Source organism: Octopus bimaculoides, chromosome 21, assembly GCF_001194135.2.
Source record: "Octopus bimaculoides isolate UCB-OBI-ISO-001 chromosome 21, ASM119413v2, whole genome shotgun sequence".
NCBI lineage: Eukaryota > Metazoa > Mollusca > Cephalopoda > Octopoda > Octopodidae > Octopus > Octopus bimaculoides.
This window is the reverse complement of record NC_069001.1, coordinates 15,991,314-16,003,351: the sequence shown is the minus strand read 5'-3', so window position 1 is coordinate 16,003,351 and position 12,038 is coordinate 15,991,314. Positions and strand designations below refer to the sequence as shown.

At 39.5% G+C, this 12,038-nt stretch overlaps 1 protein-coding gene across 1 annotated transcript in view; it reads right to left on the bottom strand.

Moving 5' to 3' along the window:
- Positions 1 to 12,038, bottom strand: part of LOC106875905 (ATP-dependent RNA helicase DHX33-like) — a 69,611-nt gene that overhangs the window by 38,993 nt on the left and 18,580 nt on the right. The window contains 2 exon segments of the mRNA XM_014924223.2: positions 1,466 to 1,554; positions 7,571 to 7,636. Of these exon segments, the coding sequence (XP_014779709.1) occupies positions 1,466 to 1,554; positions 7,571 to 7,636 (155 nt within the window).

The following is a 12,038-nucleotide window of genomic DNA, read 5'->3' as shown; positions in this document are numbered from 1 at the left end:
GAAAGACACGCATGCGTAGACACATACAATAGGAATACAAAATACAAAATGGCTGATATTTAGCAAGGTGAGACACATATAAGAAGGAAGGAAGCAAAGGACCACTGATGAGGTCACAGAAGTGTGACGAAAGAACTCTGGCCGAAATAAGATTAAGATTAATGTAATATAAAGCTGAAGCAAATTAACACCAAATATACAGTGCGTGTGTTTTTATTGGCTAAACTGGCAATATGACCATCCCCAAGTACAACAACATATATATATATATATATATATATATATGAGAGAGAAAGAGATAGGAGCAGGCATAGCTGTATGGTAAGAAGCTTGCTTCCCAACCACATGGTTCCAGATTCAGTCCCACTTATTGCGCCTTGGGCAAGTGTCTTCTACTCTAGCCTTGGGCCAATCAAAGCCGTGAGAGTGGACTTGGTAGATGGAAACTGAAAGAAGCCCATCATATATATACGTGTGTTTTTGTGTCTGCGTTTGACACCCACCCCACACTATTTGACACCGGTGTTGGTGTGTTTACATCCCTGTAACTTAGTGGTTTGGCAAAAGAGACTGATAGAATAAGTATCAGACTTTAAAAAAATAAATACTGGGGTCAATACATTTAACCAAAAAGTTCTTCAAGGAGGTGTCCCAGCATGACTGCAGTCCAATGACTGAAACAAGTAAACAGTAAAAGATTTTTTATAGATATATATATAAAAGATTTCATTGTCATAAATGACAAAGATTCCACAACTTGGGATCTTTATTTTGATATTGAACTGAGCATTGGTTAGTATATAAGAGACGTTTTATGAGGCTGACTGACAATCTTGATTAGGTTTATGTCGTCTTGCTACATGCTACAAATCCACAATCATCATCATCATCATCATCATCGTTTAACGTTCGCTTTCCATGCTAGCATGGGTTGGACGATTTGACTGAGGACTGGTGAAACCAGATGGCTACACCAGGCTCCAATCTGATATGGCAGAGTTTCTACAGCTGGATGCCCTTCCTAATGCCAACCACTCCGAGAGTGTAGTGGGTGCTTTTACGTGCCACCGGAAATCATTTGAAGCTGGTTCTTGTCAATGCCTCTGCTTAAGATTGCATGAAGTCGATCATGATGTTTCTGTCTACTCACTTCAAAACGATTTAAACAAGTCAAACATGTATGTGTGTCTTCTTGTCTTGACTTCATGGGAGAGTTATAAACACAAGCATCACCATCACACAAGTGGAATCCCTGTTAACAAACTGTCTGCCACTTCTGTAATTTCAAAGAGGAGAGTAATGAGAAATCCTCAACTCAAATAACAGGTAAGGATTAGCAACAAGAAGGGCATCCAGCTGTAAAATTATACTTCACTATATATTTATCCAACCCATGCTAGCATGGAAAGACAGACATAAAATAAGAGAATGAATATATAAGAGTGTTAAAATTATATTTACTTACAAACAATTAAAATCTTTTGCAACCAATATTACTTTCGCAAGTCGTGGATCTAGAGGATATGCAGCCATTTGTTTACCAATGGATGTTAACTGAAATTAAAACAGACACCATTCTGTTATAATTACAATAAATTAGACATGATTTTATAATTGTTACATTAGTCAATAGGCGCAGGTGTGGCTGTGTGGTTGAGAAGTTTGCTTCCCAACCATTTGAGACTACTATAGTCCCAGGCCAACCAATGCCTTCTAAGTAAATTTGGTAGATAGAAACTGAAAGAAGCTGTAGTATATGTGTGTCTGTGTGTACACACACATATATATACTAAGGACTTCTTTCAAGTTCCCATCTGCCAAATCCACTCACAAGGCCTTGGTTGGTCTAGCGCTATATATGTGTGTGTGTGTGTACTCTTGCCAAGACATTGCATGATGGATATTAATAAGCTTCATCGTGAGGGTGTTCATTTCCAGTCTTCTGTGAAAAGCTTGTCTCGCCATGGGGACATATTACCTGCTTGGAAACAGGTGAAAGTCACCAAAAGGACACAAAAATCTCCCTCAACAAATTGTCTGACCCATGCAAGCGTAGAGAAATTTTCAAAGTGGTGCCCCAGCATGGCCACAGTCTAATAACTAAAACAAGTACAGGATATAATTATATCATCATCATCGATGACAACCATCATCATCTTTATCTGATGTCCATGTTCCATGTTGGACAGTTTGACAGGATCTGATGGGTCCAAGGACTGCCTCATGCTCCAATGTCTACTTTGGTATGGTTCCTATGGCTGGATGTCCTTCCTAATGCCAACTACTGTACAGTGTACTGGATGCTTTTTTTCTTTTGCATCACCAGCACTGTTGAGGTTACCATGCAGCTTGCAAAACTACAAACCTTGAATGAGGAGGAATCAGTTTATATATCTTTTATCTTTTACTTGTTTCAGCCATTAGACTGTGTCCACACTGGGGCACCACCTTGAAGAATTTTTAGTCAAAAGAACTGACCCCAATACTGATTTTTTTTCTTAAGCTTGATACTTAAGACACACACACAGATATATATATACACACATAGACACAATGGACTTCAGTCTACCAAATCCACTCACAAGGATTTGCTTGACCCAAGGCTATAGTAGAAGACGCTTGTCCAAGATGTCATGCAGTGGGACTGAGCCTGGACTCATGTAGTGAGAAGCAAGCTTCTTACCACACAGCCACACTTATATGTGTGTATGTGTGTGCATGCATGTGCTCATTTACATTTGTGCTCTGTGAAACTTGCAAGCTATGACGGGTGGTACTGTCACTTCTGCTATTAACAAACCGTCCATGTGCTTTGTGTCTTTAAAGACATATGGAGTAAGAGATTTCTTACATAAAATAAAAATAGGTAATGGTCCACAACAGGATGGGCATCCAATTGTAAAACAATGCTTCAATAATATATACATCTAACCTATGCTAACATGGAAAAACAGATGTAAAACAAACAAGCAGTATTGTTTCAGATCATGTCAGTGAAATGTAGAAGAGGGTGGAGCGAATACATTATCTGCTTTACATGGTTTCAATGGTTTTAAGTTGGCTTTTTGAAAAATTAGGTTAGAAAGAAGTTAAAGGTACTTTGAGACAAGCTGAACTGACAATTTTATACAGTGTTGTTTTTTTTTTGGGGGGGGGGGCAGTACCAGATATCTTACACGTGTAGGAGGTTATTACACTTACACCGAGAATGAGGTCAACTTTATTAGTGGAGATGACATTTAGAATATTGTTGAACAAGATGAGCTACACAAAGAATATCTGTGAGCAACACAGCATATGTATGTATGTATGTATGTATACACACACACATACACATACCATACACCCTGTGTCTTTTATAACAGGGTAACCAATATAAAACTTGTTATGTAAGACAGAAAAAAAGTACTGCAATTTCTATTTTTGAAGAAGTTGCACTGTTTCATCCCTTGGTAACCAATTCTATGTTGCAATTAACTGAGTTTAATTATAGTTGTTATAATTGATGATTTCTTTGTAGAACACACACACTGCAGATTATTTCATGACACACCCATTTCATACAAACACACATACGTACAGCTATACACACAATCTATTTCTATATATTTTGTGGAATTGAGTTGTCACGAATCTCTAAACATCAGTCTCTTGTTTCAACCTCTTTCTCATACTCCGCTACCTCCTATGTGTACATAAATACACATAAATACATGCACACACATATCCACATACATGTATAGCACACACATGGCTGTGTTTAAGATATTTGCTTTGCAACCGTGCAGTTTCAGGTTCAAACCCACAGAGTGGAACCCTGGGCAAGTGTATTTTACTATAGCTTTAAGTTAAACCTAATGCCATGTGAGTGAAAGTCAGTAGGGAGGAAGTGCATAGAAATCTGTGATGTGTGATGCTGTGTGTGAAGGTTTCTCTGTGTGTAGGTTTCTTTTAGTGTCTTCATCCTGAAGCCATTTGAGTAGTCGTGGTGTTTGTTCATGTCTCACAACTCCGCAAAGAACAGTGGAACGAAATGCCTTCCTTGGAAACACAGACTGACATGAAGAAGAGCAGAATGTTGCCTCAAGAAGCATTTATTGGACAATCCTTGCCAGCACAGAAGAAGCAGACATAGAAATAATGTTGATGACAATGAAACACACACACAAACACTCACAACCATACACACACGCATATACAATCATCATCATGAACAACATTCTACATCTGCTCTCCATGCTATTATGGGTTGCATAGTTCAACTAACAAGTTGAAGAACCACATGCTGTGCTAATGTCTTAAGTTTTAGCATGGTTTCCAGAGCTTCATGACCTCCACGACACCAACTACTTTGATTTTTCTTATGGCACCACCATTAGTGAGGCTGTTTTGTAACTCAGAGGATTGAAGATTCATTCTCCAAGACACGAGTGAAAAGGAGAATAGGAAAAAAGAAAGGAGAGAGCAATGACTGTGAGCAAGGCGTTGGGAAGAATGTTACAGTATGGGCTCAAATGTGGATTTGTGCTAAGAAGCTTGCTTCCCAACCACAAAGTTCCAGGTTCAGTTCCACTGCATGGCACCTTGAGCAAGTGTTTTCTACTATAAGCTCAGGCTGATCAAAGACTTTTGAGTGGATTTGGTAGAAGGAAACTGAAAGAAGCTCGATGTGTGTGTGTATGTGTTTGTATGTATATGTATATATATATATATATATATATATATATATATATATATATATATATATATACATCTATGTAAATAATGGTTTCAAATTTTGGCACAAGGCCAGTAATTTTGGGGGAGGGGTAAGTAGATTATATAAACCCCGGTGTTCATCTGGAACTTACTTTATCAACCTTGAAAGGATGAAAGGCACAGTTGACCTCGATGGAATTTGAACTCAAAAGAAACAGTCCATGTATTTATTATTGGCATAATGACCCTCCCAAGATACAGCAAAACCTATTCCAACATGAGTTTACATCAAGAATCAAATACAAAAACGAAATAATCAACATCTACGCTTCAAAAATGTATCACTTCAAAATTTCATTCAAAAATATGCATAATTAAGAAACTTGTGAACAAAGTAAATTACAAACGAGGGCACCAAATAGCAGATATGCCTGTAAATTTATTTATGCAAATACTAACAGTTGAAGATCTGCTCAAGAGGACTTAAGTGCTGAAGAGGGTGCACCATCCCTACTAGCCATATCTTTATCATTGACTAAAATTTCTATAACAAAGGTGGTTCTAAGACCAACTAGTCCAACATCCTAGATGCAGCAGGCTGCTGGGTTTCTTTCTGTTGAGGACTGTCTATTTGTGCACAGCAAGTGCACTGCTTTTCTATCAAAGAGTAACCCTTCAGGCCAGTGGTTCTCAGCCATTTTTTATCTATGGATCTCTTGGATTAGTATTTTATTCTGGTAGACTCCAACAGTCATTTCATCATCATTATCATCATCATCGTTTAACGTCCGCTTTCCATGCTAACATGGGTTGGACGATTTGACTGAGGACTGGTGAACCAGATGGTTACACCAGGCCCCAATCTGATTTGGCAGAGTTTCTACAGCTGGATGCATTTCCTAACGCCAACCACTCCGAGAGTGTAGTGGGTGCTTTTACATGCCACCGGCACGAAGGCCAGTCAGGAGATACTGGCAACGGCCACGCTCGAAATGGTATATTTTACGTGCCACCTGCACAGGGGCCAGTCCAGCAGTACTGGCAACGATCTCACTCGAATGTCTTTTCACGTGTCACTGGCACAAGTGCCACGAAGGCGACGTTGGTAACGATCACGCTCAAATGGTGCTATAAACTAGTCGTATAGATAGTTCTTTCAAAATTCTTATTTTGTTTATCAAGGCTGAACTGTGTAAAATGTCATAGAAAGTAACCAAGCTGTTTCTGGCAATATTTTTTCATGAACCCTTAAAACACTACTGCTTTGTTACTATTTTGTTTGCATGAACCTCCAGGCATTATATACGCACCCCAGTTGAGAACCACTGCTTTAGGCTTATGTCTCAACAGACTTAACTAAAAATGGTGGAGCTAGTTGTTGTGTTTAAACATTCTTCTTTATATCTCTTTTACAGTTCATTTTTCTGTTTTCTTGTGTTTAGTGGTGCTAAGTTGTCATGCCTATGCACCCATTCCTCTCTCCAACTCTTTTACTGTTCCCTAGTGTTTTATTTAAGTACTATGCAAGTAACTTTTGGCTATCATTGCAATTTCACTTTACTCAATTCATTGCTTTCTGCCATTTCTTTTACCATTTTCCAAAGATATGGAGAGCACCTGGGTACTGTATACTATAAGGTCATCACTGTTTTTATCTAGCAGTGTTTAATGGGCACCAAGGCATGACCACTCGCAGAGAGAGACACAACATGCAAACCTTGGCTCACAACTGCCTAGGGGAATAATGGTATGGGACCATGAGGTACTAGGGAGCCACTGTGACAGACAATATGCATTATCAGAAAAAACTTATACTAATAGCTTCACTAAGCTAACTACAGCTCATACATAAACTGTTTTTGTTCCAACATATGCAATTGCTTCTAAACACTTTCCAACTCTTCTCCCTGATTAATTGATCTGCAGGTCAACATGTCTCAGACAATAAAAGGGCTGATGTGGAAGACATAATTCCTTTTGGTATCTGTTGATATCTTTTCACATTCAGGGATCAGCTCCCACTAAATTTGACTTTGCTATTCAGCCCTTTAGCATTTAGATGTCTCCATCTTCCACATCAGAGGCATTAAGGCCACTTCCCCTAGTGAAAAGGATTGGCCTGCAAGAGTGCTGTGCCACTGCCGCATAAAAACCATTCAACCGAACCAAATCAGACTGGAACCGAGTGCAGCTCTCCAGCTTGCCTGCTCTAGTCAAACTGTTCAACCCATGCCAGCATGGAAAACGGGCATTAAAGGATGATGGTGATGATGATTGCTTATTTATTCACATTGTTTTGAATTAATCCCGCATTATCTTGTAGCTTTGAGCACTCAATGGGATGCTTGTATATTATTAGAATGGCAGTGTAGGGTGGGTGTCAGAGGTTGCATCTAGTCAGTTTTAGCATAAAACGGGTAGAATATTTGGGCTGGATATGGCCAGATGAAATGTTAAAGGGTTAAAGGACCCAGGGTCTCTGGTATGTTGAAAAAAAAAAAAAGAGGGAATCTGATAGAAAGAAACTTGACATTGGTATTCTATGTTGACAGTATGACATCTGATTCTGTGTTGACAGTATGGCCTGCTGCTCTGCATATTCCAAGACACGAGAATAAAGATATCACTTTAAACAGAGGTAAGGATTGGCAAGAGGAAGAGCATCCAGCTGTAAAACCCAACCTCAACTATATCTTCATCCAAACCCATACTAGAATGGTAAAACACTTTAAACAAACAAATACAGCAAAATAAAATGCTAGTAGTGTGACCACCTCCTCTACTCCCTAAATTAGTGGCCAGGAACCTTAATGGCTCAACTGTAGATTCACAGCAAACAGTAAATGCATTGTCAAACTTTTCTACAACTTACCTGGATTTTTTCTTTCTTTTCCACAGCCCCTAAAAAATTCAGCTGGTCCAGAGCATTTATGATTGACTGAAAAAGGAATATGAATACAATGAGTTAGCTATGAGGACATCTCTGGCAAACATTCTGGCTAACCTACCTGATATAGATAGGAGTTAGATGGCTGGAAGCCATATATACATGTGTTCGTGTGTGTGTGTACACATGCACACACACATACATAATCAAATAACTTTTTAGATAGTAACAGTGTGTGTGTGTGTGTGTGTGCGTGCACATGTGTGTGTGTGTATACTGTTTTTGTTACCATAGTTGAAAAAACACTGCCTTTGAAGTTAGTAGAATAACTTTGTCATAATTAAGCTGGTGTTTGGAACATAAATTAACATGAAATTTGATTGAAAGTATTAATTTACACCATGTTAAAATAGAAAATTTATATCACTGAACCTGAGGCAGTCTCAAGCAGGTTGGCATCAAGAGGAAGGATGGACATACATATATGTCCAATCACACGAAAATATTACCTTACTTGGGATAAGGGTCAGCAAAAAGGACACCTGACTATTGAAATCTTCCTTACTTGCTTCATGCTTTTGCTTGATGGGGTTGGGGTCATCCCAGATTAGCGGTCTCAGAGGCATCATCATGCACAGCTCTGACCAGGTCCACATCATCAGTGCTCTCATCACTGGGATTCCTGTGCTAGCCTCTCTGCATCCTCCAAGGTGATGTTGAGCCTCTGGAGATATTCCCTAATCACGTCCAGCCTACCACGAGGCCTCTTCTAGCCCATAGCTGTTGTGTCAAAGGAGAGTAAAGCATCTACAACACATTGGCCCTCTCCATTCTCCTCTATGGAGCAGAAATGACCCTGGCAAAGGGGATCGACAGCTTTGATAGTAGAGCCCCGAGAACCATCAAGAACATCAGGTGGTACTGCTACATTTCCAACAAAGAACTGCATGCACACATGCATCAACCCACAGCCATTCACATCAAAAAAGTCTGCCTTGACAAAATTCCATCTAGCCCATACAAGCACAGAAAAATGGGTGTGTGTATACACACACATACTAGTGGTTGGCATTAGGAAGGGCATCCAGCCATAGAAACCATGCCACAAGAGACAACTGGAGTCTGAACAGTTCCCCAGTTGGCCAACTCCTTATTTCTTTATTGCCCACAAGGGGCTAAACATATAGGGGACAAACAAGGACAGACAAAGGGATTAAGTCGATTACATTGACCCCAGTGCGTAACTGGAACTTAATTTATTGACCCCGAAAGGATGAAAGGCAAAGTCGACCTCGGCGGAAATTGAACTCAGAATGTAACGGCAGATGAAATACCGCTAAGCATTTCACCCGGTGTGCTAACATTTCTGCCAGCTCGCCGCCTTCCTGGTAGCAGAGCATAGTTGGCGAACTCCTATCAAACACTTCAACCCGCTTGGAAAATGGACCTTAAACGATGATAATGATGATAACACACACACTAGCCAAAGCACCCACCTTTGCTCAGGAACTGAAATCTGGCTTCTTCATTTTGTAGGAGTCAAAGAAAATCAGTCAAAAGTTAAATCTGCTCCTGAACATTAAGGCAGAGCATATGAGCCTTTGCAGGGTTACCAAGATTGGTGGGAAGGAGGTGAAGATACCTTTAAACCAGGGCCCTGACCAAAATGCTTGCAACAGAGTGGATTTTGCTAAAGGCACCCACAGGGTAGGTGGTCATATTAAAATGGGTGACAGATTAAGTTTACCATCCAGGCAGACTATGATAGGATTTGAACTCAGAACACAAAAAGCCAGAACAACTACTGCAAGGCACCCCATCCAACACTAACAAATTTATCCATTCACTTACTAGTCTGGTATTTTAAAGACTCTGTAAAGATTAAAGGCAAAGTTGATCTTGGTGATTTGAAATCAGAACTCAAGATGTCAGATTTGTTCAAGGTTGGTTAGCAGCAATAGAAGAAGATGAACATTATTTGATGTCATCTTATCATTTAATTGTCTCTTTTTACCCTCTTTGTCTTCAGTTCATAATTACATCAGATTTGTATATACTTAACCCTTTAGTATCCAGCCATAAAAACCATGCCAAAACACACAGAAGCCTGTTGTAGTCTTCTGCTTGGTTAGCTCCTATCAAACTGTCCAATCCATGCCGGCATGGAAGACAGATGTTAAACAACGATGTTAATGATGATGATTTCTCTGTCAAATGTAATGCTTATTTAATTACATTGATGTAAAATAGTCATGCCCCGTAGCTTTGAGATTTTGATATTATGATTGTTTATTTTTAGAATGACAATGTAGGGTAAATATGAGAGGATAAAATAGGTAGATCATTTTGGCCAGATATGGTCAGTTTAAATGCTAAAGGATTAATAAATTCTATGAATTTGAATAAGTTCATATGCTGTTGAAAGTACAAAGCGGAGTCATGAGTCCTTAGCCAGTCTGCAGGTTTCAGTGTTGTACCTTGTAACACTAAGTCTTCAAAATTATCCAAATAGATAACATGTTATCAATGGAATAAAGCCAGAGACATTCTACTGTAGAGAGAAATTGCAAGTGTTTAAATAGTACAATGAAAATAATTACGTCCATACAGGCGTAGCTGAGAAGACGCTCGATTCCCAATCTTCTGATCTTGGGTACAGTCCCACTGTGTAGCAGCTGAGGCATGTCTTCTATCATAACCCCAGACTAACCAAAGCTTTGTGAGTGGATCTGGTCGATGAAAACTGAAAGAAGCTCATCAGATGTGTGTGTCTCCTTGTCTTAACATCACATAATAGATGTAAATGAACATCACCATCATCAAATGAGGTTCTTTGTTTCCAGTCTTGTGCGAAAAACATATCTGGCCATGGAAAATATTACTTTGCTTGGAAAGAGGTAAGGGTTGGCAACAAAAAGGACATCTGACCACAGACAATCTACCAATTCTGTTTGACGTATGCAGGTATGAAACAGTGGACATTGATGATGATGTATCTCTATGACACACAAACAGATTCAAATTTGAAAATTACATCAAATGATTTTTTGCTTAGGAAAAGCTCCTACTAGTATCCTTGGTCTCTGGTTTTTATTCAATATTCATATTTTTTCTTTATAAATTTTATCAATACCAGAAGTATTGATCTGGAAATAAGAAAGTTTTAAACTGAAGTTGTGAACGATTCTTTCTTCCAAGATCTTTGAGTAATTAAAGCAGAGTGGTCACAAAGTAATTTGGTTAGAGTTGCTGTTTGCTGTTCCTTGTGCCTAAGAATTTTAATTTCCTTCAGACAGAATGGTTTACACATGCTGATGGCAGCGATTACTGAGAAGGCTAATCTTAAACATAAAACAGACGGTTAGATTAAGATTAGTCGCCCCTCGAAATGCCTACCTTTAGTTACCTCCCTTGACATTCTATTCACAGTTACTCTCTCTCTTTACTCTTTTACTTGTTTCAGTCATTTGACTGCGGCCATGCTGGAGCACCGCATTTAATCGAGCAAATCGACCCCAGAACTTATTCTTTGTAAGCCTAGTACTTATTCCATCGGTCTCTTTTGCCGAACCGCTAAGTTACGGGGACGTAAACACACCAGCATCAGTTGTCAAGCGATGTTGGGGGGACAAACACACAAACACACACACACGACGGGCTTCTTTCAGTTTCCGTCTTCCAAATCCACTCACAAGGCTTTGGTCGGCCCGAGGCTATAGTAGAAGACACTTGCCCAAGGTGCCACGCAGTGGGAATGAACCTGGAACCATGTGGTTGGTAAGCAAGCTACTTACCACACAGCCACTCATTATGGCTGATGATAAAATAACTTGAATTACCATATGTATTGGTAACCTGTACATGCAGTTTAGTAACTAAAGTTATACCGTAGCTACACAGCCCAACTGAAAACATAGTAAGGTGAGCGATCTCTGCCTCAGACAATGGTTGTGGAAAGACCTTGAATGTAGGTGCATAGCAGAATATTTGCAGGTTGCCTATGCAACTGCACATTGTCTATGCAGCAGAAAAATGTGTTGGTCATTTTAACCAACTATGTCTTGTAATTAACTGCTAAAAATAAAATAAAAATTTGAAGATGTACCAGTCTCTATATTCTTTGTAACTGTTTTGTATGTATGTATATGTGTGTGTCTGTGTGTGTATGTATATATATGTATGTGTGTGTATGTATATATCATCATCATCATCATCATCATCATCGTTTAACGTCCGCTTTCCATGCTAGCATGGGTTGGACGATTTGACTGAGGACTGGTGTAACCGGATGGCAACACCAGGCTCCAGTCTGATTTGGCAGAGTTTCTACAGCTGGATGCCCTTCCTAACGCCAACCACTCAGAGAGTGTAGTGGGTGCTTTTACGTGTCACCCGCACGAAAACGGCCACGCTCGAAATGGTGTCTTTTATGTGCCACCCGCACAAGCCAGTC